Genomic DNA, 27,904 nt, shown 5'->3' with positions numbered 1-27,904 from the left:
TTTTTTGGTCATGAGGCTTGAACTCGGGCCTGGGTGCTGTCCCTGAGCTCTTCAGCTCAAGGAGAGAGCTCTACCACTTGAGCCACAGCACCAGTTCCAGTTTTTTGGTAGTTTATTGGAGATAAGAGTCTCATGAACTTTCCTGTGCAGGCTGGCTTTGAACTGTGATCCTCAGATCCTCCTGAGTAGTTAAAATAACAGGCGTGAGCCACCAGCCAGTGTCAGGCTAATCTAGACTTTTTATTTGCTATAGAAAATAAGCTCTTTAGTCCTGAGTTCAAGCTTCAACACACACACACACACACACACACACACACACACACACATACACACACACACACACATACACACACACACACACACACACACACACACACACACGGAAAGACAAGAAACTTTTCATAGACCTCTGCCCTAACACAAGTTTTGTGTTGAAATCTTCCGAAAAGAAAAAAAAAAATCCAAAGCTTACTATTGGAGTAGTGCATGAAACAACGGACATAATACTAGGTCTATAAGAAGCAACTCTAAAATATTTTTAAGAGAACTTGATGCATTTTACCCAAATCAGGGACAAATAGCATGGATTAAAATTTATGCTTTACTGGCTGGAAAAACAAACAAGAAAAGAAGCTCTTTTTCCAGTCCTTTTAGAAGAAATTTCACTAAGTATTGAAAGTATCTGTCTGGTGAGGTGGTTCATACCTGTAGTAATCCCAGCTACACAAGAGGCAGAGCTCTAGAGGATTAAGATTTGAGGTCTGCCTGGGCAAAAAGTTAGCCAGACCCCATCTGAACAAATTAATTGGGAACAACGTGTTGTGCCTGTGATCCCAGCCATGTGAGAAGTGTAGGTAAGACAATCTTGTTTATAGGCCATCTCTGGGCAAAACCTAAGACCTATCTGAAAAATAACTAAAGTGAAAGGGCTGTGGTTGGTGCTTGGTGGTAGAATTCTGCCTAGCAAGCATGAGGTCCTGAATACAAACACCAATATTGCCAAAATATAATATAAAAAATAAAGAGATTTTCAAAGTCTTTATTCTTTATATATCTATAGTTTATCTGTACTGTATTTCCGTGGAATATGTTTAAAAAACTCAAAACAGTTTATGTGACTGATGAACACAAAGCACTAGCATGTTTTAAAGTTCTAGTCTCTTTGCAACATCTGAGTTTTATTTGGGGTTGTTTGGCTAAAAGACTTGTAGCTAGCTAGCCGGGCGCTGGTGGCTCACGCCTGTAATCCTAGCTACTCAGGAGGCTGAGATCTGAGGATCGCGGTTCAAAGCCAGCCCGGGCAGGAAAGACCGTGAGACTTCTATCTCCAATAAACCACCAGAAAACCGGAAGTGGCGCTGTAGCTCAAGTGGTAGAGCGCTCGCCTTGAGCTGAAGAGCTGAGGGACAGCTCCCAGGCCCAGAGTTCAAGCCCCACGACCGACCAAAAAAAAAAAAAAAAAAAAGACTTGTAGCTATAATTAGAGTTAGTTAGGCTTGGTGGAGGGTGCAGAAGGCCAGGTAAAATGTAACTGTTTACCTTGTTGATTTTAGAAATAAGTAGGAAAGGCCCTTGTCCATAACCACTGTCACTTCTCTCTCATTTCACTTTCTCTTCTCTGGGTTTCTTTCACAGTCTCAAAAGCCAACTTGAAAGAAAAGGATGCAGAAATAGAAGTTGATGAACTCTTTTGGAATACAAGGGTTGTGCCGATTTTGCATGAATTAGAAAAGGGTAAGAGAACAGTTCTTATTTTAAATTAAAAAATCTGTGATTATTTGTATGTTCTCTATTAGCCTGATAGTTTTAATTTCCATTGAGTATCATGTGGACGGAATCAAAAACAAATGAAGTTGCTAGATGCCAGTGAGTCATGATTGTAAGCTTAGCTACTCAGGAGGCTGAGGTTTTGAGGATCTAAGAAAAAAAAAAAGCCAGAAGTGGAGCTGTGGCTTAAGTGGTAGAGCACTAGCCTTAAGCAAAAGAAGTTTAGTGACAATGCCCAGGCCCTGAGTTCCAGGACCTGTGAGCAAATGTGTACACAATACACATACAATACACACATGTGCGCGTGGGCGCGCACACACACACACACACACACACACACACACACACACACACACACACACACACACACACACATACATACCGAGAAGGCATCTATTTATTTACCCAGGAATGAGTATAATAAATGTTACATTATAGCTAGGTGCTAGAGGCTCATGCTTGTTATCCTAGCTACTCAGGAGGCTGAGAACTGAGGATTACAGTTCAAAGACAGCCCTGGAAGAAAAGTTCATGAGACTTTATCTTCAATTAACCACCAAAAAAAAAGAAAGAAAAAAGCCAGAAGTAGAGCGATGGCTTGAGTGGTAACATGTCAGCTTTTAGCACAAAAAGTTAAGAAACAGTGCTCAGTCTCTTGAGTTCAAGTCCCACTGCCGGCACATATGCACAAAGTTAAATATTGCATATAAACCAAAAATTTTAGTGAATCAAGTTATACTTTACACCCAGAGAACCACTTCTATAGTTCCCCTTAAGACACACATTAGTGATCTCTCCTTTTGTGGAGGAAGTGCTGCTTTCACCTTTCTAAGGAGACCATTCATATTCTAGAAAGTGGAAGCCGCAAACAGATCTCAAGGCAGACGCTGGAGGTTCACAGCTGTGCCCACAGTTTTCTTGATCTAGCTAGCAGCCTAGGAAGTGGCCTGGGGTGAAGGCCCTACATGGGTATGGGAAGCTGCTCAGAGAATGGCTCCCCACTCTCCTCCCTCTTTGTAGCTCTGAACATGAAACCAGCTCAAGTCCCAGTCCCAGGCCCCAACCCAGTGCTTGGTACCCTAGCACACAGTACCCCCCCACCTCCCCACGCATGGGAAATGTTGCGTGAATGCTGTGTAGATATGCAAACCAGTGGCAGGTATGGGCAGATGCCCTATGAGAAGGGCTGCCCCAAGTAGGACAGGAGGTATGCAGCAGCCCTGCTTCCTGAGTCTCCCAAGGGCTCATCCTTGGGGGCATCCTGCTTCTGCTGGGCTGGGCTCAGAGTAATGCTGGAGTCCTGGACAGGATCATTGTCTTGGAACTGCTCCTAATGTGGTGTTGGCTGTGGGGAGTCACCTACACTCTGTGTGCAGTAGTGTCTTCACCTGCCAGGCCACAGGCGGATGAGACTGGATCACCTGAAAAGTCTCTTGCATCCCCACATCCTAAGAGTATGTATGTGTCTACATTGTCCCCTTCTGTTAGTGTGCTGTGTGAGCTTTGGCTCTTTATTTAGGAAATGTGTGTCTTTCCAGTGCTTTTCCCATCTTGGACACCAAATAGAGAGGAGTTAGGGCCCCGTGGTGGGGTTTGGAACATGACTACATGTCCTTTCTTCCCAAATGGCTTTAAGAAATACAGATGATGGCAAGGCTGGATTACTTGGCACCATGGGATTAGGTGTAACTTCTTTTGACATAATTTTAGGCATACAAAAAAGTTGCAGAGTGGTTTCAAAAGAGTCTCCAATACCAATACCAATCCTAGTTTCGTATCATTCTTCTCTCCCTTTTCTCTTTCCCTCTCTTTCTGCCTCCTTCCCAGCCACATTGTCTTCTTTAAACCTTTTGAGAACAAGTTACTGATATGATGTTCATGGCCCTAAGTGCTTTGACCTGTGTTTTGTAGAAACAGGAGCATTTTCTTCCATGCCTGGAAATTATCATGCAATATTAAATAAATCTTAATTAGATTTTGCCAGTGACTTCTTTTAAAGTCACTCACTCTCTCTCTTTTCCCTGGTGGTACTGGTGTTTGAACTCAGGACCTCGTACTTGCTAGTCAGGTATTCTACTACTTGAGCCATTTGTCTGAAGGCCCCCATGGAGGTCCTTGATAGAACAACAAAATCCTGGGTCACAAGTTCCAATCATTTGTCACATCTCCTTTATGATCTTGATATGCTTGAAGAATTCAGGCCATTTATTGAACAAAGCAGCCCATTAACTGGTTTGTCTGGTGTTCTCTCACAGTGAGACCTGGACTAAGCTTTTGGGTCAGCATCTGCAAGAAGATTCTGAGTCCTTCTCAGTGCCTTGATGCTGACTAGTATCTTCCTGGAGATGTGAACTTTGATTTCTTGGGCCAGGTGGTATGTACCAGCCTCATCCTCTGTAACAGAGTTGCTCTTTCCCCCTTGATAATTACTAAGGAGCTTGTGAAGCAAAATTGCCCTGAGGTTATATTATTCTCTATTATTCCTCAGACATTTTTTTGTGTGTATGTTCTGGTACTGAGAGGCTTGAACTCAGGGCCTGGATGCTTTCCTTTAGCTTTTTCACTCAAGACTGGTACTCTACCACTTGAACCACAGCTCTACTTCTGGCTTTTTGGAGGTTAATTGGAGATAAGAGTCTCATGGACTTTCCTGCCTGGTCTGGCTTCAAACTATGATCCTCAGAATTCAGCCTTCTGAGGAGCTAGGATTACAGATGTGAGCCACTGGCTCCTGGCTTATTCCCCAAACTTTTATTGGCCCATTGAGAGCTTAGTATTGCCAAGTTATCTGTCAAGCCATACACACTTAAACCAATGATAAACTGGTATAGGTTTGTTTGACCCATAGTTTAAATTTTGACCCTGGAGTCTTTCTCTTTTAATTTTAAGCTAGAACAATCACTCTTGCATAGAGCCTAGTAAGCTGCAGACTCTTGTGAGGAAAAGTGGTAGAAAAATATCTTGAGGACCAATCACTGACTGCAACCACTGCCCGGCCCAGAGCCCCGGGACCTGGGACTTGTGAAGAAACTGCCAGTCACACAAGACCAAAACGATATGACCAAAGTGTTTCATACAATAGACTTCAGTCTTTTCCCTTTATTTGAGGTTGGTCTAAATCATTTCCCATCAATTCATTTATTTAAGTGTATAACTGAAAGGCATTGAAGGTCGCCTCACTATTGAGGTTTAAAGTATTTGTCTTAGATGTTATTGTTGAACAGAGCTAAAAATGGCCTGACTCACTTCCCCCGCAGGCATCACTTCCTCCATGTGGGCTTCTAAGAGCGCATTATGATATTTATTTAAGATCGGTTTCCTAGTTTTAAATTGTGTGATGGAAATCTAGCAGAGATAATATTTTTTTAAACAGGATACCTACCTTTTGACTTCTTTTATTCTCCTCATTCTCCTCTTTTGTGTTCTTCCTCATCCAGGCCTGCCTACTGTCATAATGACCACCCTTCAAATTTGCCCTCCTCACATTCGTAACTATGAAAGAAAATGTCCTCCGTCTCCCCGTTTCCTAATGAAAACTTTCTTTTTGGGTTTGGAGACATTTTGAGCTTTCCACACAAAAAAGGGCCCTCTTTTTCCCACTGACAATCATTGTTCTCCTAGGGAGAGTATGTTCATTGCTCAATATACTAAAAAATGAATATGCATGAGGTTGTGTTATGGATTGTGTAGGAGTTCTGCCATATTTTGGGCTATTGATTCAAAGGTAGTTAAGATAGGGTCCCCACTCCCTTAGCATGGCACAATTTGTGGGTACTGGGTACAAAGAGCAGCACACATGTTTACACCTGCACTGTAAATACCAGTACAGGGCAAATATTGGTGTTGAGTGTGGAATTAGGTCTCTTTTCTTGAGGAGCCAAAACACAAAGAAAAATAGGAACAAAGGTAAGGAGAACATTCTAGATTAATGGAACTAGAGTTGAGATGAAGATGCAAATGTTAATATTTCTGTGAGACCATACAGATCACGGGTGGAGGCGGATGGCAGCAACCAAAATAGGTGCAGGTCACATTCTTTAATATGCTCTGTGGGTTCAAGATACCTTAACTGCCTGATTAGTAAATAACTCAATGTGGTAGGAGGTGGATCAAAGAGATGAAAAAAAAAGCCAAAACTAAGTAAATAGAAGTGGTATGAAAAGGGAAAATAGTGTTCAGGAATTTAATGTCCGGGAAAATACTGGGTTGTTTTGTTTTTATTGTTACTGTTATGTTCTATTTTTACTTAAATTGTGCTTGACACACCTGGGAACTAGAACCTAATGAGCAAGTGTTGCTTTACTTTCTTTGCTCTGACAGAAGAAGACATTGGGACAGTGTGTGCTGCTTGTACACAGCTCCATCATGTTTTAGAGGAAGGAAACCTGCTTGGACACAAGTTTAAGAGAAGAAGTATTCTGCTGAAGACATTGTACAAACTAGTAGATGTTGGCTCAGACTCACTCAGCCTTAAACTTGCCAAACTTATCCTAGCAGTAAGTTCTTTCTTTCTCTGGTCCAGTAGACCAAAGAACAGACATGTTTTGCTGAATGCTTTATCTGTATTTATTTTAGAAAAGGATTGGAAGTTCAGTATATTTGTTTAGAATCTTGAACAAAAATGGAAGGTGATAAACTGGCACCCCAGAATTTTACCTAGAGAGTTTTATCTAAAGAATTAAGGCTGAGTGCATAGAAAATATTCAGGTAAACTTATAAATGGAGGGGCTGGGAAGGTGGCTCAGTGGTAGAGTGCTTGCCTTGCATGCATGAGGCCCTGGGTTCGATTCCTCAGTACCACATACACAGAAAAAGCTGGAAGTGGGTGCTATGGCTCAAGTGGTAAAGTGCTAGCCTTGAGCTGAAGAGCTCAGAACAGTGCCCAGGCCCAGAGTTCAAGCTCCATGACCAGCAAAAACAAAAAAAAAAAACAAAAACAAAAAAACCTTATAAATGGATAATGTGTGTGTGTGTGTGTGTGTGTGTGTGTGCGCGCGCGCGCTTGCCTGCTGGTCGTGGGGGTTGAACTCAGGCCCTTGAGCTTCTTTTTGCTCAAGGCTAATGCTCTACCCCTTGAACCACAGCTTCTACTTCTTGATTTCTTAGTAGTTTATTGGAGATAAAGAATCACACCCATGTTCCTGCCCAGGCTGAATTCAAACTGCAATTCTCAGATCTCAGCCTCCTGAGTAACTGTGATTACCAGTGAGCCACCTGCTTCCAGTGATAGTAAGAAAGAAAAATCAAAGGCAAGAAAAGAAAGAAAAAAGCAACAACATTAAATCTACTCAGAACAGTTACTAAAGTGACTTGATTGGGGTCACAGGCTGAGATGGTACAGGCAAGGTCTCTGCCCTGTGGTTGGCTAGCTGCCAATTCTGTCATGTGATTAAAGAAATAACTTAATTTGGGTCACAGACACAAAGGCCAGGTGCTTTATGAACCAGTGTGAATGAGGAAACCAGCTGCATGTGGTCACAGGAAGGCCCAATAAAGTGTTAGAAGAAAAGGCCGGACACCAAATAAAAGTCTGTAGAAACTGCCTGGAACAAAATATCATTGTTTGAGTGGAACGCTTTGTTGTCACAGCCATAAACAGTTGGAACCAAGAGATAAGCCCTAATCATTATGGAATGTTCTAAGAGAACCACAGAAACTAATGAATGAAGCTTTGTTTATGTGGTGTCATGAAAATCAAAGCTTTATGTTAGTGCTCCATAATTCATATTGTAAAGCACACAGTGAAAAAGAGTGTTGGCATGCTTACTAATAGTGTAGTCAAAGTGTCCACTGTGTCTTATTTTTTTATAATGAAGCCTTTCATAAAACAGAATATACTAACAGCATAATCCATGCAATTTTGGGTGGAGGCTACATTCTTCTTCTTTAGCTGTTATCCTAAACTGTTCACATTCCCTTCTTAGAAACTGAGATCTATGACTCTGAGTACAAGATGTATTTGAAATACCAGCTTTTAGGCTGGGGGTGTAGTTCAGTGGTAGAGAGCTCACCTCAGGTGCATAAAGCCCTGGGTTCAATCCCCAGTACCACCAGAAAAAAAATGATTTTACTTTCCTGGTGTAGCTAGCCACCCCAGGCAAGACCCTGGAGCTAGAGCTCAAGAATTGACTGTGCTTTACCAGCTAGATTCTAGACATCTTGTTCTGCACCAAGTCAAAAAAGAAAGAAAGAAAAGATAGAGCAAGGCAGGAAATCACCAATGCTTTGCAGAGAAAATACTACCTTGGCTATTAATAAGGTCATTCAAGCTAATTATATACAGAACACAATTTAACTATTTTAGGGCAAAAGCCTAAGTAATCTGCTAGCATCAAAGACATGTGAGAGGAAAAGCCCTGTGGGGCTGCCTTGCTGAAATCAAGGCAGGGCTCTGGGTTAAATTGCAGGGTACAGACTGAAGTAGGCTGGGTCCTCTGGTTAGCCACAGAACCAGAAGCTCTTCAAAACCATCAAAATCGAACTTTATATCTACTTCTTGAATGTCCAAAGCCATTCCAGGCAAGATCCTGTTTAGGGTGGGTTTTGGTCATGGAGTTCTATGTAAATGTTCAAAAGACCCTAGCCTAAGAACTAGTAAAGAAAAACTAGGAAAGACAAATGGAACTTTAAGGATTTTTTTCCTTGTTGTTGTTTTTGGTTTTTATGATTCTATGTCTCTTTTTTTCTGCCATTAGTTAGCTTAGCTACTAGTTTAATATTATCATTCAGACATTTAAAAATATTTATAGTTAAAAGCATTCCGTGAACATTGTTCTGATTTCTCATATTTTTCGGTTACATGGCGGTTTCTAGAAAGCCATCTTAATTTTAACTTTTATATCCATAAAAGAAATCTTTCAAAAATATGTCAGTCTGTATTAAGATTTTTTTTTCAGAAGAATGAGCATATATCATCCGGTATGGGTATGAATACCACGATATTCAGAGGGGAAAAAAAAATTAGCTGCCTTCACACAGAGACAGAAGCAGAAGAGCCATGGTGTCAACTGTGATTATACAGAGAGATAATATTAGAAACCCTTTGTCAACCTCTCTTACCTTTCTTACTTTTGCCAAACTTGCTTTAACTCAAATAAAGTCTTATTTTTAACATAAAAAGAAAAGCACCCTACCATGCAAACCTTTGTCAGGAATCCTGCCTCCCTCTGGGAACACAGTGAATGTGATAGGCTGGGCCTGGCTGAGAGGGAGAAGCAGCAGCGGACCGGCAGTGGCCGCGGGCACAGGGAGCCCTGGGGACAAAAGGAAGAGGGGGCAGAATTGGATGACTCAGTCTACAGTCCTTACATATAATTTCATCATCATATTATGAGAAGCTTTCAATAGACTGTGATATCAATACATCAAGTTATAGGAATTTGCTTTGGAATATAAACTGTCATAGGCTATCATTCTTCTTTCTTCTTTCTCTCCCTTCCTTTTTTCTTCCTTCTTCTTCTCCTTTTTTTTTTTTTTTTTGGTTGGTCATGGGGCTTGAACTCTGGTACTGGGCACTGTCCTTGAGCTAAAGAGCTAGTGCTCTACTACTTGAGCCACAGTGCCACTTCTGGCCTTTTCTGTTTATGTGGTGCTGAGGAATCAAACCCAGGGCTTCGTGCATGCAAGACAAACACTCTACCAGTGAACCACCTTCCCAGCCCTCTTTCTTCTTTCTTTGTTCCCTTTTTTCTTTTGTTTTTCTGTTTTTGCTTGTATTGCTGACCTCAAACATTTTCATTTTCTTTGCCAGTTTTCACTAGATGCGTAAGGCTTGGGCACTGGGTCATTGTATTCATTCATGGATGAAGCATATCACATGTCTTACATGTGATCACATGATTTGGGGGAGAAGGGGTTATTTTTAGGTTTGTATGTTTATTTTTTTAAATGGAGTCTCATAATATAGCTTTGACTGGCCTTAAACTTGTAACCTTGTAGTTTTTGCCTGTAATCCTAGCTGCTCCTGAGGCTAATTTGTGAGGATCACAGTTCCAACTCATCCCAGGCAGGAAAGTCTGTGAAATTCTTTATCTCTAATTAACCACCAGAAAGCCAGAAGTAGAACTGTAGCTCAAGTGGTAGAGTATTAGCCTAGAGCACAAAAGTTCAGGGACAGCATGCAGGCCCCGAGTTCAAGTCCCAGGATATACAAACACACAGACTCATGATGTTCCTGAATCAGGCTCCAGAGCTTTGGGATTGCAGACTACCACCACACTAGCTCATTTTTCCTATTAGGTCAGCTTAGTTTCTGAGGTTTTAAACAATATTGTTCTAACAGTAATGAGAAAGATGTTCTCTTTAGGGATCTCAAGATAGGCCTTTGTGCCTTAATGTGTGCTTAATATAGTGGTTTATCTAACATTGGACATTTAAATTTTTTTGTGTGTTTATTTTATTACTTCAGCTAATTTAGACCATTGATTCAGCTAATCATCCAAGTCATGCTTTTCTTGAAAAAGAAAGTATACTTCCTTATTGCTCTGTGTTTACTTGGATTTTTTGCATGACTTAGAAAGTAATTTTCAACTTTAAACATTAATGATTATCATAAGGCACTCCAGAATTGCCTTAAAAAATTGTGTATAATCTAATCAAAGTGTTACTTTTCTCTTTAATGCAAATGACAGAGGAGAACATGATATCACTGTTATTTTCTCCCCATCTCTGCCATGGGTTCTTTTCTAAAACAGTTTACTCTGGAATTTTGGTTTCTCATTTTTTTTTTATTTTGTGTTTTCAAGCAATGATTCTGTTCAATTCAATCAGCAATGTCCTATTCCCTTTCTCCCTGATATGCTTTTGATCTTTTTTTCCCATATGCTTCTAAAATTAATTAAAATTTATGTTTAAAACTTTTTTTTGCCAGTCTTGGGGTTTGAACTCAGGACACTGTCTCTGAGCTTCTTTTATTCAAGGCTAGCATTCTACCACTTCAGCCACAGCTCCACTTCTAACTTTTTCTGTTTATGTAGTACTGAGGAATCAAACCCAGGACTTCATGCATGCAAGGCAAGCACTCTATATCTAAGCCACATTCCCAGCCCTAAAACAAGACATTCTTGAAACCAGGTGCTAGTGGCTCATACCTGTATTCCTAGCTATGCAAGAGATTGATACCTGAGAATCTGGGTTTGAAACCATCTCTAGTAGACAAATCAGACAGACTCTTATCTCCAACTAATCAGAAAAAAAAAAACCCAAAACTGGAAGTAGAGGTATGGCTCAAGTGGTAAGTCCCAGCCTCAAGCACAAAAGCCATGTGAGGAATGCAAGACCCACTGTTCAAGCCCCAGTAACTGCCCCCTACCCCAAACACACAATATTTTGAAATAAACACTTGTTATTAGCTGGGCGCTGGTGGCTCACGCCTGTAATCCTAGCTACTCAGGAGGCTGAGATCTGAGGATTACGGTTCAAAGCCAGCTGGGGCAGGAAACTCTGTGAGACTCTTATCTCCAATAAAAACCACTAGAAAACCGGAAGTGGCACTGTGGCTCAAACGGTAGAGCCCTAGCCTTGAGCTGAGGAGTGCAAGAACAGTGCCCAAGCCCAGAGTTCAAGCCCCACGACCCACCAAAAAACAAAACAAAACAAAACTTGTTATTGTACTAAGTATAATTGGGTTAACTGGACATTATAGCTGCCAAATATGTAGCCTAAAACTTTCAAAGTTGCTTCTTTAGAACTTGTACTTAAAAATATATTTGCTGCATTTTTGATAGGATGTGTTTTTAATGGCATGTTTTTATTCCTTCTATGATAGAAATGGAAGTGTTTTCTTTCTCTGCAGCTTAAAGTGAGTAGAAAGAATCTGCTTAATATCTGCAAGCTTATATTTAAAATTAGTAGGAATGAGAAGAACGATTCTCTGTTTCACAATGACAACATTTTGGGTGAGTCTTGGCAGTGCCGCTACAGAGTGAATGTTGCACCTGAGCACGATGAAAACTTTGAGAAAAAAAAGCTATCAACAGCAGGGATATTTTATTTTCTAGTGAAATGCAGACGTTGTAGTGATGACTTTTGATCCTCCTCTGTTTCTGCCATTCACTTTAATGCCTCATGTGGAGTCCAGTGTGACAAGCTGCTTTGTTGTTGTTTTCTTTTGTTTTTGTTTCTAAAATTCATGCAGGTGCCTTTTATAATGCTTAAGTGACTTTACAGATTGATAGTAAAAAACAACAACAACTGTGCGTTTCCTATCAGAAAAAACCAAAGCAGTCACTTTTTTGTTTTGTTTTGTTTTGGGTCCGGTCGTGGCCCTGAACTCTGGGCCTGGGCGCTGTCCCTCAGCTCTTCAGCTCAAGGCTAGCGCTCTACCACTTGAGCCACAGCGCCACTTCCAGCTTTTTTTTTTTTTTTTTTGCTTATGGGTGCTGAGGAATCGAACCCAGGGCCTCAAGCATGCAAGGCAAGCGCTTTACCACTGAGCCATCTTCCCAGCCCAAAGCAGTCACTTTTTGACATTGTCAAATTTCTTTTCTTCATTGATAAAGATACTAGAAAAATAGACAAAAATATATACTTGGAGAAATATGGCTCACCCTCTATCACTCCCATTTCTTTTCTGCCCAACCACCCTAAAACTGTATGTGATAGTGCTTAGTTCCTATCTTCCCTGCCTTTCTTCAGTAGACAGTATAGAAGAGTGTATGTGTACATGCTATATACATATATATATATATAATTTAAAAATTATTTTATTTTGATGCCCAAGAAATGACTAAAATGTAAGAGACAGCTCTGTTGTATGTTTGCCATCAAAATGCTGCCAACATAGATGGAAACTTATTGTAAGGAATACCAATTCTTGACATACCCTAAATAATTTGTATGCTTACACAGTTACCTAAATGAGCAGCTGTGAGTTAACGTTTCTGCTCTGAGTGTCCACCACAAGAAAAAAGACTTTGCCTTTTTTTTTTGGTTACAGAATAAATTATCTCAACCTCTCTTCCTCCTCCTCCTCATAATCAGTAGACCAAACAGTACTAAAATCTATGTCTGTCAATGAGTCACCTAATTGAGAATTGTAGACTGAAGACAAGCAATCATGTTGACATTAATAAACTTAATAGGAGATTATTTATTACCCTGAGTAGAGTTGCCAGGATTATTCTAGTAGTTGGATGTCATTTGGGTAGATGTTCTTATGTTGTCTTAGGAAAGGATGAATGTCATATTCCATTTATCCCTTTCTATGGCAAATGAGATTTTTTTTAAAGTTCCAATCTTGATTTATTTTCCTTTAATATAGCAACAAATATACCCTTATGTTTGTTGAAATTTAACTCTTAAACTCCCATAATGATTTAAATTAATAACTCAAAATTTTTGTAACCAAAGTAAGAAAATATCAGTAAGAGGCAGAGGACAGCATTTAATTTAAAGAATACTTTCTTACTTGTGTATTAAGTAACCCTTAACAATCATTTGCATGTAGCTTTGGACGACCATATTTTCCAAATCATATTTGATGCTCACATACAAGTGCTCTGATATATTCTCTTCCAGCTATTAGAAGAAAACTTAGACACTGAGACAGTAATTCATGTTTTTGACAGAATCATTATTGGAGGTACTGAGAAGTGAAGACTTGCGAACTAACACTGAAGCCTTTTTATACTGCATGGGGACAATCAAATTCCTTTCTGGAAATCCAAGATTCCTTAATGAAATGATCAGCAAAGGTGCTGTGGAAATATTGCTGAATCTGATCCAGCAAATGAATGAGCATACTCTGCAATGTGGCACATGTGTGCCTAATTTGGACCACTTGTTGGTTCAGGTAAGTGCTTTGCTTAAAAATGTTAGCTATGTAGCTGCGTGTCATCCCTCATGCCTGTTGATGCTGAGATCTGAAAATCATGGTTGGAAGCCAGTTGGAGCAGAAAAGTCTGAGACTCTTATCACCAATTAATCAGCAGGAAGCCAGAAGTGGACATGTGGCTCAAGTGGTAGAGTATCAGCCTTGAGTGAAAAAGCCAAGAAAGAGCAAGAGGCCTTAAGTTCAAGATTCTAGTACCAACACACACACACACACACACACACACACACACACACACACACATACACACACACACACACACACACACACACACACACACACACACACACACACACACACAGAGTTAGCTATGTAAAATGACTCCTCCTGTTACCATTCAAAACAATGGCCCCAAGCCTCAAGGAACAAGGATGGCAGCCACCTCTGCCCAGCATGTGCTTGGGTACCCATGTGCCCTTTCAAGCTAACTCATGGCTCTTATAGAGCCCTTCACACAGCTTGTGGACATCTACTTCCACTGCCCTAAGAAGAAAGCAAGTCTGAATGAAAAAGTTGCAACTCTTTGCAAAAGAGTTGAGTGCTTAGAGTTTTGAAATGAGAATGGCCTAAGATTGTCTAAGATGACTGGTAGCTGTAGCTATGACTCTTCTACCTACAACAAGAAGCAGAAGTAAATGACACCCCAGAGAGAGCGGGCCCAGGGCATGTAAATGGCACACAGGGAACAAAACTAGATACATTTAATATGACCAGAGCAAGAAGGAAAATCTTGTTATGTGTTGGAGTTTTATTACTGCTTTTACGACAGATTAAATTTCATAGTTCAATTATTTTCACTGGAGCTGCTCTGGCTCTCATCTTCTCTTTTAGATGAGATTTTACTCTTAATAGCATTTGTATATAGAAAAATAGCATTCTTGATATAATAACTCATGCTATTTGAAATGTGCTTGTCAATTAATGATGATTGATTGAGCATTCAGAGTGCTCTAAGCCATTAGAAAAATGTTCAGAATTAGATTTACACCCTGACTTCAAGATGCTTAAAAATATTTATGAGGATTATTAATTTTGGATTTTGGTCTTTCTCTATTTTAAAGAAGATGGTAAAAACCTCTTGTGTTCATGGATGATGCATAGTTCTATTGGCATGCTATGTTTTGGCCAGGAAGACTTAAGAAAATACTATTCTCTAGCTGCCAGTGTTTTGAGTCAGATTCAAATTTTTCCTTATTAACAATTATTATTGCTCATTACATAATGATTATCATTTCTGTTAAAATGTAAGAGAGTATAGGGAAGAGTATAAAAACTGCTGCAACTAACTGAGATGGAACATTTCTAATCCCATCACTTGGGAGGCTGAAGCAGGAGGATCATGAGTTTGAGGCCAGCCTGGGCTATGTAGCAAGACTCAAAACAACGAAGGAAGAAGGAAAGAAAGAAGGAAGGGAAGGAGGGGGGGAAGGAGGGAAGGAGAGATCTAAAAGAATGAAATGAAGGATGAAAAGGAGGGAAAAATGGAGAGAGGACAGGAAGGAGGGATTTGGAGGGTTCTTGTGACTGTGTATCACTAGCAAGTCCTGGGCAGAACCACAATTCTTTGTTTATACCCTCCAAAACCTGCTAAGTCCCAGCCATAGGACATTTTAAAAAGCAGTCTTGTTCAATTAGAAAAAAAAATTACTGGTGGCTAAGGTGGCTCAGTGGTAGAGTGCTTGCCTTGCATGCATGAGGCCCTGGGTTTGATTCCTCTAGCACCACATAAGCAGAAAAAGCCAGAAGTGGTGCTGTGGCTCAAGTGGTAGAGTGCTAGCCTTGAGCTGAACAGCTGAGGGACAGCGCCCAGGCCCAGAGTTCAAGCCCCACAACCAACCAAAAAAAAAAGAAAAAATGAAAAAAAATTACTTGAGGTTGTATTAGTCAATATCTTCAAGCCAGAGAGAAAGAGAACATTACAAAGATTAAAAAAAAAAAAAACCAGCACTGATGCCTCACACCTGTAATCCTTGCTACTCAGGAGGCTGAGATCTGAGGAGCTAGGTTCAAAGCCAGCCCAGGCAGGAAAGGCTGTGAGACTCTGATCTCCAATTAAGCACCAGAAAACCAGAAGTGGAGCTGTGGCTCAAAGAGGGTGGAGTGCTAGCCTTGAGCAAAAAAGCTCAGGGACAAAGCCCAGGCCCTAAGTTTAAGCCCTATGACACATACATACATACATACATATATACATACATACATACATACATACATACATACATACATACATACATACAAACAAACAGGCCACACTATGTGGTATGATGATGGGCTGTCTTTTATGACAGCAACTCAGAGAACTCAGTAGTTTTGGTGCATTTTCTGGGGTCCTCCTAATAACTTTGCACATCTGGCTAGGGCAAGCACCATCCTGTTTCCTCCAGCTGCCTGTTAGAGTTTCAGGGATGGAAAGCCTTTGCAGCTGGGTGGAGGCTGAAGGCTGCCTAGGCTTTGGGAAACTGACAAGGTGGGAAAAGAATATTTAATTTAGGAATAAATAGTGTCTTGGGAGATGCTGAGGGCCTCATGCTGTCCAGAGCAGAGGGATTGTGTAGGGAGTCATGGGAGGGAGGCAGAAGGTATCATGATGATGGGTCTCAAATGCCAGGCAGCAGAATGTGGCCTCAAGGCAGTAGGAGCCATTGGGATCAATACGAGGAAGGACCAGATGAGATCAGAATGGCAGCAAGATGATTAGCGGATCCTAAATCATCAAGCCCAAACAGCTGAAAAGTGATGGGAAGAGAATGTGTTTGTGGAACCAGAGAGATTGGAGAATCCAGATCTCAGATGCAGTAAGAGGTATTGTTATCGTTTCTTTTTTTAGACTGATTCTAATAGAGATGAAGGAATGGATGTAGATAGAAAGCTCCTTCATAGCAGATGGCTTGAGAGTGCGTAGAGAAAAACACTCAAGTATTGTCTTGGAAGGTTTTGTGTTGTTTCTTGTTTTGAATTCAATCCTTAGAGAAACGTCTAATTCTTCCTGCTTTTAATGGGCCATTTTGGAAGTTAGGCGCATTGTGTCAGAGCATGGTTGGCTGGAGTTTTTTTGCTCTCATCCTGTTCTGTTTCTCTGGCTCTAAGCCTTCAAGCATCAACCTAGAGACTCACCCCAACCCAAGTCCTTGTCCCACTCTCTCCCTTCTATCCCAATGTTATGGTCCCCTCGGTTTCTCAAAGTTTTCAGGAAGGTCAATCTTCCTACTACCTGGGTTCTAGTTCTGTTCCTTCATTCTGATTTTATAATTTTTGGAAAATAAGATTATTGGAGACTTAACAGTTACACCACAAAAAAAGGAGATATTTCTTTTGAAGGGTTGAAGAGGAGGCAGCAGGTGAGGATTTCTTTCAGTTTTGACTGAGTAGAAATTGGCATATAGTGAAATGCTTAGATCTGGCCTGTTTGGGGAGTTTGACAAAAGTACACTGTCATGTGACTGGCCGACATCCTCATCAAGGCACACAAGATACATATTACCTCAGAAACTTCCTCCCACATCTCCCCAGGAATCCCCACTTCTCTGTCCCCCAAAGAGAGGCAGTTTTCTGATCTCTTTCACCACACTGAAAGCTCTTCCTGTTCTACCCCATAATACAAATGGAATATACAGTGTGCTTTTGTGGCTGGCCCTTTATTTTTTTTTAAGCTTTTATTTCAAACTAAGTACAAATTCACAAAATGTTGCAAAAATAGTACAGAGAGGGCTCATGATGGTTACAACTTACATAACTCCAGGGTTATCAAAACCAAGAAATAGATACGCAAAGAATAGAGTTAATATGAGTACTGTCTAGTTTATTTTGCTTAGTGAACCATTCCTGAGGTTAGATGGTCACAATGCATGGCATTGGTTACTAAGCTTGCTAATTTTTTCATGGCACAAACAATTTTAATGATGTGTTTGTTGATTGGAAGGAGACAACTATTTTCAGGAACTGTCCTTCCTATAAAGAAATGCCAAACCCAGCAGCAAAACTAACCAGTTACTGGTGGTTCATGCCTGTAATTCTACCTACTTCAGGAAGCTGAGAGCTGAGGCTCACAGTTCAAAGCCAGCTCCAACACCTTCCCCTCCCCCACCAAAAGAAGAAGAAGTCTGTGAAATTCTTATCACGTTAACCAATAAAAAGCTAGGCATGGAGCTGTGGCCCAAGAGCTCTTGAGGCCATGAGTTCAAATCTCAGTAAACAGCATAATAAAAAAAAATCAAATCCTAACCACTCATTCACTTATCATGGGAAAGTAGGCATTCAGAGCCCAAGCTTTTCCTTCTCCCTTCTCTGCCCTTTTTTGGGAAACTCATGCTTGCCCCAGGTTCTCCAGGGACAACAGATCTGAAGCAGTGGGGAGACCCAGAGCCCTAAGCAGGCAATGCCTTTGGGAGGTGAACTTGGAAACAATGGACTAGGAAGGGATGTGGTAATGGAGAGGTTGTCACGGAGGTTAGAGGAGGTGAGGGCCAGCTTGTTTTCCAATCCTGAATCAAAAGTCACAGGTTCTGTCTGTCCCTGGTCCTGGAGGGACAGAAGAAAACACCCTGCAAGAGGAAGGGAGAAGAGAGCTGGAGGAAGGGCTGAGATGCAATGCTTAAGCAATCCTCACTCACCAATAAGGAAGCTAGAAGGGTGGATTATGCTAATGATGTCTCCTTACAGCCAGGAAGATCAAGTGTAGGAACTAGGTCTCCCTAGTTTTCATCACTTCTGTCTGCTCAGCCTCATCTCTTCACAGAACTGGGGACGTTATGCATTGTACAGTGAATAGATATCACTAACTTTAATGGATAGTTGTGAAAATCCCTGTGATTAAGTTAGCTCTTTTTTTTTTTTTTAATTTTCTTGTAGTGCTGGGATTCAGCCCTGGGCCTCACACATACTAGGCAAGTGTTCTACCACTTGATAGTTCTTATGTGTGTGTGGATGTGTGTGTGTGTGTGTGTGTGTGTGTATGTGTGTGTGTGTGTTGTGTGTGTGTGTGTGTGTGTGTGTGTGTGTGTGTGTGTGTGCCAGACTTCAATTCAGGTCCCAGGCTTTTGACTTTGTTTTGTTTTGTTTTGCTTTGCTCAAAGCTAGCACTCTACCATTTGAGCTGTAGCTCCATTTCTGTTGTTGTTGTTGTTGTCTTGTTTTTTGCTCTCTCTCTGAGTCTCTCAGACTTGTCTGCCCAGGCTGGCTTTGAATCCGATCCTCAGATCTCAGCCTCCTGAGTAGGTAGGATTACAGGCATGGGCCACCAGCACCTTGATAGATCTTATAAACCCTCATTACATTCCTTTTCTTTTTGGCATTCTATATAGTTTATATGCCATTCAAGATTGCTTCTGTGTTAAAATATATAGTAGCTTTCTCCTAGTTTTACTAAGGTAACTGGCATATAGGCAGAATATGAAGAGAACAATGAGCAGGCAAGTGTTTGAGGCTCAAAGTAGGACATCCGGCTTGAGGCTAGCACCATTTCCTGCTGAAGTAGGACACCCACGGTCTGAAATGTGCCAAAGAGACCTCAGGAGCCAGGTACCAAGTATTATCAAAAATTACGAATGAATAATGCATTCATAGCATATATCTTAGTAGATCCCAATAAAAACAAAGCACTTTGGCATTTTTGATACCATTCATTTCATGTGTGCAGAATGGCACTAATCATAGTTAAGCCAATATGAAACTTCTTGGGTTACCACATCGGCTGTGATTTGGGCACATATGTGGTCTCATCTGGGCACAAATCCAAAAAAAAAGCAGCCCCTGAAACTTGCTTTTATTACTAGAAGGAGAAGGTTTCACGAGGTTGGAAAATGGTGTGGCTTTGGTTTTCAATCATTTGATACTGTCTGTGGTCTGGTGGCTGTATTTCTTCTTTCACATCATCAGTGAGATGTGAACCATTCTGCCGTTGGCAGTTCAGTTGAGACAAAGCCCCAGGGAGTTTGGCTATGGCTATTCCAGATGATGGAGAAATAAAAGAAAGGTATTTAGATACAAATGCCAAATCCAGTGCAGAAAGCAGCAGACAAGATGTTAGAAATCGAGGAGAGCAGCCTACCTGGGAGCTCCTAGGCTTTCTGACTCTATTTCTTCATCTCAAGTTTGGGTTACATGAATGCCTTTCCTCTCTACTTTGTACCTTCTCTCATGCCACTCAGCTTTCTGCATTTTTCCCTGAGAAAATTATTAGTCCAAGCATTCAGCACCCCTCCCCCTCATCTTAGCTGCCAGAGGCTCCCAAAGACTGGAGGCTGCTCGCAATGTAGGGAATCTTCATAGCTGCATCTGCCCAGTGGCCTCTTCCAGACTTTTTTGTCTCAAGGTATTAAGTACTAGTTCACCAAGATGTCTGCCAATTCCTTGAACTTTTTTTTTTTTTTTTCAAGTTGGTCCTGGATACTATCACTGAGCTATTTTGCTCAAGGCTAGCACTCTACCACTTTAAGCTACAGGGCCACTTTGGGTTTTTCTGGTGACTCATTGAAGATATCAATTTCATGGACTTTCCTGCCCAGGCTGGCTTTGAAACACAATCCTCAGATCTCAGCCTCCTGAGTAGCTAGGATTACAGGTGTGAGCCTCCAGTGCCCAGCAGTTATGAATAAATTTTCTTTTTATTTGTTTATTGTACTTTTTGTCTCTTTTTTGGTACTAGGGGTTAAATCAAAGACATTGCCCTTGCTAGGCCAGTGCTTTGTCACTGAGCTACATCCCAGCCCATTGAACTTTTTAAATTCAAGGTGTGTGTGTGTGTGTGTGTGTGTGTGTGTGTGTGTGTGTGTGTGTGTGCGCACGCGCGCGCGAGTGCACACGCACGTATGCTGGTACTGGGGTTTAAACTCAGGGCCTGTGCTCTTGCTTGGCTTTTTTGCTCAAGGCACTCTACCACTTGAGCCACAGCGCCACTTCTGACTTTTTTCTTTTTGCTTATGTGGTGCTGAGGAATCGAACCCAGGGCCTCAGGCATGCAAGACAAGCACTCTACTACTGAGCCACCTTCCCAGCCCTTCTTCCAGCTTTTAGGGAAGATGAGTCTCACATACTTTTTACCCAGGCTGGTTTCAAATCTTTTTAATTTAATTTTTAAAATTTAATTTTATTGTCAAGGTGATGTACAGAGGGGTTATAGTTATATACATAAGGTAGTGAGTACATTTCTTGATCTTCTGATTTCAACCTCCAGAGTAGCTAGGATTGTAAGTGTGAAACATCAGTATCTGGCTTGTTAGGGTTTCTTTTTTTGAGGGGGGAGAAATCCGGTTGTGGGGCTTGAACTCTGGGCTTGGGTGCTGTCCCTCAGCTCTTCAGCTCAAGGCAAGCACTCTACCACTTGAGCCACTTCTGGCTTTTTCTGCTTATGTGGTGCTGAGGAATCGAACCCAGGGCCTCATGCATGCAAGGCAAGCGCTCTACCACTGAGCCACCTTCCCAGCCTGTTGTTAGGGTTTCTTAAAGAGAAAATCCTTGCTTGTCCCTTCTCCTTTTCATCTTCCTCCTCCCCACTGCCGTGCTCCATCCCCTTCTCCCTCTAGCTTCAGCCAGTGAGTAACTGGACACTGAAGAGTTTTTACTTGCACATTTTATTGCTGTCTGAGTAGTTGAAGGAAGAAGTACTGTGTAGACTAAAGAGGTTTGCCATGAAGGGGGGAGGAGAACAGTGATGATGCTGGGCACCAGTGGCTCACCCCTGTCATCCTAGCTACTCAGGAGGCTGTGATCTGAGGATCATGGTTCGAAGCCAGCCTGGGCAGGAAACTCCACGAGACTCTTATCTCCAATTAAGCCACAGAAAGCTAGAAGTGGAGCTGTGGCTCAAAGTGGTAAAGCAGTAGCTTTGAGCAAAAAAGCTCAAGGACAGCGCCCAGGCATTGAATTCAGCCCCAGGACCAGTACATACACATAATAAATCAGTGATGATGATCCTGTGGTAGGATGGGAGAGGCAGGATGGATGTCAAGACGGATGAAGCTGGGCACTGGTGGCACATGCTTGTAATCCTGTCTTCTCAGAATGCAGAGATCTGAGCATCCTAGTTCAAAGCCAGCCTGGGCAGAACAGTCTGTGAGACTCTTATCTCCAATTAACCACCAAAAAGTTGGAAGTATAAGTGTAGATCACATGGCAAAGTGGCAGCTTTAAACAAAACATCTAAGGGACAGTGACCCAGGCTCTGAGTTCAAATCCCACTACGAGTATAAAAGCAAAGCAAAACAAAACAAAGCAAAATAAAAAAGAGTAAGGAGCTTTACATGAGTGTTGCCTCCTAGTCCTGTGCTTCCTGGATTTTATGCAGAAGGTTCTTAGTCTTGAAAGAGAAAGTTCATTAAGGCAAAGCAAAGTGAAAGCAAAGCAAAAGTTCACCTTCCACATGAGGGGCAGATTCAGGAAGGAGCAGCCTAGGTTGCCAGTCCCAAGACCTCAAGCTTTTATTGGAGGCTGCAGACTTGTAGGTGGTCATTCCTGGAAAACTAGGTTATGAATCATGAAGTGCCAGATATTCAAATGAACATAACCAATTCCTCTCACACATCAGATTCGGGAGCCTTTGGCCTGGCATGGTCAAACCAACGCCTGTCATTTCCCATAGGCTTAGAGAGCTGCAAGTTGGCAAGACTGTGCTGTATGTCTTGGGTCCTTCTGTCAGTGTCCTAAGTCTTATCTCACTGGCCTTTGAGCAGGAAGGCTGGGTTTCCAAAGCCCTCTGCAGCAGCAGCGAGCAGCCCTGGGGGGGGGATGATCTGAACAGAGAGAGACTGTAGAAGAAGTTCTTCCAGGGACTCTGTAGGGTCTGGGGAAGAGATGAAGTTGCAGGGATGTGGTGATGGAGAGAAGATATGGACAGGAGATCAGTCAGGTGTGGAAGAAGCAGGTGTGGAGCTCAGAGCCTGAGAAGGAGCTGCAGTCCTGAATGAAACAGAACAGGGTATAAAGACACAGGCCACCAGGACCCCTTCAGAAAGTTCGTGTTTCTTTCATCCAGCATTATTTCCTTAGTCTGCTTTTTCAAAAGCATCTTAAAGCCCATTTTGCCTTTCTCTTCCCTTCCTTCCTCTTCTCTCTTAGCAGTACTCGTGTTAGAACTGGTAAAGGACTTGTTTTTGCTAGGCAGGCAGATATTGACCCTGTTTTGCACTGGTATTAGGATGGGATCTCGCTCCCCACCAGGGGGCGCACCTGAGCTGCAATCCCATCTTTAGTCTCCCCGGCACTGCTGGGCTCACAGTGCGACGACCAACTTTCGTCGGTGAATGGAGTCTCACAGACTGCCCAGGGAGGTGGGCTTGGAACAGTGATCCTCCCATCTCAGTACTAGGATGACAGGCCTGAGCGATCATGTGCCTGGCTCTAAATTGTTCTCTTGGACAAAGGTTAAAGTTGATAGCTTTCCTGTTTAATTAAAAAAAAAAAAAAGTAGCACAAGTGTGTAAGATCTCAAGTCTTGCCTCCTCCAAAGACAATGAGGCTAGAAGAAAAATGTTACATATCCCATGGTCACAGCGTTATTTGTGGTTACTTATTATTCCATTCTTTACCTTTGAACCCAAATAGGCTTTCTGTCTTTTCATTTCATGTTACTTGTGCTGGGATTCTCTCCTGTGAGAGAATCATAAGGGGTTTGATTTACTGATGGAGTTATGGGGGTGATGGGGTGAACTGTGGTGTGTAGCCTGGCATGGCTATATCCTCCAGCTTAAAAAACAATGCCATGTCTAGGGAAGAGAGGAGTGGAATAGGGGAGGATGATAGAGAGGGCGAGGTTCATCAGGATACATTATATGCACATGCACACATGCCCCTTTATACACCTACCATCTTGGAGTAAAATATATATGTATATGAGTGAAAAACAAAGAAACTCTCAAAAATTGACACACATACTTGCTTTTACCGCAGATCACTGCTACACTGAGAAACATGGTCGATTCGTCGCTAGTGAGAAGTAAGATGCTCAGTGTCAGCGCCCTGCCCCAGCTCTGCACGGTGCTTGGCCAGTACATGGGAGACAAGGACGTGTGTACTAATATTGCCAGAATATTCAGGTGGGTAGATGGCAGGCATGCAGGAACCTGACAAAAGCGCTAATGCTTCTCTTTGGAGTTCCTTTGGGTAACAGACCAGGAATTCTTGTATTATTTACTTATTCATTTTTGCTCTTTACTTTGTGTCATAGAAAATGTTTTAAATCCAGTGGCCCCAGGGTAAAGAACATGATTTAAACAGATTTCATTTCCTGTGTGATTGTATGACAACTCCAAATTCATACACTTGTAAGCCACCTTATTTCTTAGGACAGAGGTGAACTATCCTAGAGGGTTTGATTGTTTGTTTCCATTTTCTTTTGCAGCTCCCTGGAGATAAAGCGTCATATAGGAAACTCTGTGGTAGACTCAGAAGCAGGATGTAAGAGTTTTAACCAAGATCGATCATTGGTCAGATTTAGTTAGTAAGAGATTTAGTTAGTTCTATTGTTTGAAGTTGGGCTCACATACTCACAAATCATTCTAATACTTTCTTCTAGAAGAATTGATCATTTAGATCTAGGTTGCCTCAAAGCAAGATGTTGTTAAAGTTCAGAGCTGTCTTTAAATTATGCATTTATATTTCTTGCTTGCTGCTCGTTAAAGGGTGCTTGCTAGGCAGGAGCTCTACCACCTGAGCTAGGCCTCTAACCCCCTTTTGTGTTGTTGTTTCTGAGGTAGTGTCTTGCTTCATGCCTAACTGATTTGGGCTGTGAGTTCCCTGCTTATGCTTTCCCGTGTCACTGAGCTTGCAGCCATTGGCTGAGATGGTGTCTCACAAACTTCTTTTGACCAATTCTGGCCTGAAGCTGTGATTGCCTACATCTCTGCCTCTCAAGTAGCTAAGATTATAGGCTTGAGCCATTGCACCCAGCTTTTTCTTCTTTAAAACAGTCTCAATTTGTAGTGTAGACTGGTCTTGAACTTGAGATCCTCCTGCCTTAGATTCCCGAGTTGCTGGATACCACACTTGGCCTTTTTAATTTGTATGCCCTTTTATACAATTTTATAATTATCCCCATAAAGATTTTGCACATATATTCTAGATGAATTCCTAGATCTTACATGATATTTGCTGCAATTATGAATGCAGACCTTTACAAAAATATTTTTCTCAGCCAGCCACTGGTGGCTTCTGCCTATAATACTAGCTACTCCAGAGATCTAATGAGGTTTAAGGCAAGCTGAGGCAGAAAAGCCCTCATGACTCTTACTTACAGCTAATCACCAAAAATGCTTGATGGGGAATGCAGCTGAAGTAGTAGTAGAGTGCCAGCGGTGAGTGAAAAAGCTGAGCAAAATCGCAAGGGCCTGAGTTCAAGCCCTGGTACCAGCACCAAAAAAAAAAAAGTTATTTTTTCACAGTTTGTTACTAATGTGCTTTAATAGTATCAATATTTACCTATTAACTTTGTATCTGGGAACCTTTGGTTTTATGAGTGGTTTTTGTTGTTTTGTGTTTTTGTTTTTGTTTTTGTACTTAGGTTTGAAGTTAGAGTCTCTCCTTTGCTGGGCTGATACACTGGTACTCGACCACTTGAGCCATACCTCCAGTCAACTTCTTGCTGATTATTTTGGAGATGGAATCATTACTAATTTTTCTGCCTGGTCTGGCCTCAAACCACAATCCTCCGGCTGCAAATAAGATTTATTTTCCCCAGTGGTGAAACTCATACTCACCTATCTCCATCTTTTTTGCAGTCACATTGATTAGCAATTTAATACAAAATTGGGAAGGTTGAGTATGCTTTCTCCTGACTTTAAATTACTTGTATGGCCATTTGTCAAAAACAATATTTATTGTAGATTTTTATAGATACCATTTAGAAAGTGATCGTCCATCATGAAGCAGGGTTACTATCTCATATGCTGGCCCTGGATCTCTTTTGGTTATATGAACTAACTTTTTCAGTCCATTAAGGTGGCAAATTACATTAACAATTTTTCATGGCTAAATTTGGTTACTCAGTATATTGTTAGGATTTTTCATCTTTGGTCATAGTTACATTGACCTTTCCTTTTCTTTCTCCTATTGTCTTTGTGTGGTTTTAGTGTAAACTTTATAACAGCCTCATAAAATGAGTTAGGAAATATTCAAACTTTTCTGTTTTCTTAGAAGAGTTTGTGAAAACTACAGTAAATGTATCTATTTTTTAAAAGTAGGTAAAGTTGGGCTGGGAAGGTGGCTCAGTGGTAGAGCGCTTGCCTTGCATGCCTGAGGCCCTGGGTTCAATTCATCAGCACCACATAAGCAAAAAGAAAAAAAGCCAGAAGTGGCACTGTGGCTCAGGTGGTAGAGTGCTAGCCTTGAGCCAAAGAGCTAAGGGACAGCGCCCAGGCCCAGAGTTCAGGCCCCACGACCGGACCCCCCCCCCCAAAAAAAGTAGGTAAAGTTCTCACAAAGTTGTGTGTGTGTGTGTTGTGTGTGTGTGTGTGTGTGTGTGTGTGTGTGTGTGTATGTGTGCGTGTGCACTAGTCCTGAGACTTGAAGGCTTGAACTCAGGGCCTGGATGCTATAACTGAGCTTTTTTTATTCTCAAGGCTACCTTTCTACCACTTGAGCCACAGCACCACTTCCATTTTCTTTTTTTTTTTTTTTTTCTTTCTTTCTTTTTACCAGTCCTGGTGCTTGAATTCAGGGCCTGGGCACTTCCCAGCACTCCACCAATTGAGCCATAGTGCCACTTCTGGCTTTTTCTGTGTATGTGGTACTGAAGAATCAAACCCAGGGCTTCATGAAGGCTAGGCAAGTACTCTACCACTAAGCCACAATCCTACCCCAACTTCCAGCTTTTTTGAGTAGTTTATTTGAGATAAGAGACTCACAGGGACTTTTCTGCCTGGGCTGGTCTCAAACCATGATTCTCAGATCTCAGCTTCCTGAGTAGCTAGGATTACAGGTATGAGCCACTGGCACTCAGCTTTAAAGTTATTCTTATTCTGTGTGTGTGTGTGTGTGTGTGTGTGTGTGTGTGTGTGTGTGTGTGTGTGTGTGTGTGTTAACGTGATGTACAAAGGGGTTACAGGTACATAAGTAAGAAGTGCATTTCTTGTCAAACTTGTTACTCTTTCCCTCATTTTTCTCCTACTTTCCCTCCCCTCCACCTATGTGTGCGTTTTTATTCTCTATGTATTTTGTTGTTGGCTCCTGTTTAATTTCTTTTCCCTTTGTTTCTTTTCTTTCCTTTCCTCTCTCCCTCATTCCTTCTCCCTCTCTTCTCTCTCCCTCCTTTCTTTCACCAGTCTATGCTATGCAGACTGACCCCAATCTTATTGGCCTTCTACCCCAGCCTCCTGAGTAGTTAGGATTGCAGGCACATGCCACTATGCCTGGCTGATCATGTTCTTTAATAATTGTATGTTTAGTCATATTTCAAAAGTTTGCATTTTTGTTTCAGAAGTTGTTCTTTCGTAGGAACCTCAAACATTTTCTAAGTTTTCAAACAGCATATGTTCCATGCCAGGAGGCTGTGACAGGCAGGTAGAGAATATAAGGAAATCCTAGGCTACATAGTGAAACCTTGTCTTTAAAAAACAGTAAACAAAAGCCAGTGCCTGTAGGTCAGGCCTGTAATCCTAGCTACTCAGGAGGTTCAGATTTGAGGATCATGGTTCAAAGCCAGCCCAGGGCAGGAAAGTCCATGAAACTCTTATCTCCAATTAATCACCAAGAAAACCAAAGTGGCACTGTGGTGCGAAATATTAAGAGTGCTAGCCTTGAGTAATAAAGAGCTCAGATACAGCGCCTAGGCCCCTGAGTTCAAGCTCCATGACTAACAACGACAACAAAAGAGCTAAATAACTTAATTATTCCAGATGTTCTCATATTATCTATTGTGCCTGTCCTGAGGCCTAAACTCAGAGCCTTGGCACTGTCTCCTGAGTTTTTAAGCTAAGGATATCACTTGAGCCACAGCTTTATTTCCAGCTTTTTGGTGGTTAATTAGAGTTAAAAGTCTGCCTGGGATGGCTTCAAACCTTGATCCTCAGAGCTTACCCTTTTCAGTAGCTAGAAATACAAGTATGAGCCACCGGCACTTAGCTCTGTTGGTTTTTTGTTGTTGTTATTGGTTATTTTTTTGTTTGTTTGTTTTTGGTCAGTCATGGGGCCTGAACTCTGAGCCTGGGCACTGTTCCTCAGCTCTTCAGCTCAAGGCTAGTGCTCTACCACTTGAGCCACAGCGCCACTTCTGGCTTTTTCTGCTTCATGCATGCAAGGCAAGCACTCTAGCACTGAGCCACATTTCCAGCCTCTGTTGTATTTTTATGTTCTATTTTATTTATTTTACTTACTTAAATACTG

The 27,904-nt window shown here is 41.6% G+C and overlaps 1 protein-coding gene across 8 annotated transcripts in view; it reads left to right on the top strand.

Annotated features, from left to right (window-relative positions):
- Positions 1–27,904, top strand: part of Armc2 (armadillo repeat containing 2) — a 106,377-nt gene that overhangs the window by 39,739 nt on the left and 38,734 nt on the right. For all 8 annotated transcript variants that reach the window (XR_011369442.1, XR_011369443.1, XM_070010978.1 and 5 more), the window contains exons 7-11: positions 1,636–1,734; positions 6,088–6,263; positions 11,561–11,663; positions 13,335–13,558; positions 23,477–23,622. Coding sequence is in view for 6 of the 8 variants with exons in the window: in XM_070010978.1 (XP_069867079.1) it covers positions 1,636–1,734; positions 6,088–6,263; positions 11,561–11,663; positions 13,335–13,558; positions 23,477–23,622 (748 nt within the window). In the remaining 2 variants the exon portion in view is untranslated. The remainder of the gene's footprint in view (positions 1–1,635; positions 1,735–6,087; positions 6,264–11,560; positions 11,664–13,334; positions 13,559–23,476; positions 23,623–27,904) is intronic.

This window comes from Dipodomys merriami, unplaced genomic scaffold, assembly GCF_024711535.1.
Source record: "Dipodomys merriami isolate MVZ:Mamm:240054 unplaced genomic scaffold, mDipMer1.0.p SCAF_8, whole genome shotgun sequence".
Classification (NCBI taxonomy): domain Eukaryota; kingdom Metazoa; phylum Chordata; class Mammalia; order Rodentia; family Heteromyidae; genus Dipodomys; species Dipodomys merriami.
The sequence above is the reverse complement of the archived record's forward strand: the minus strand, read 5'-3'. Positions and strand labels throughout refer to the sequence as shown.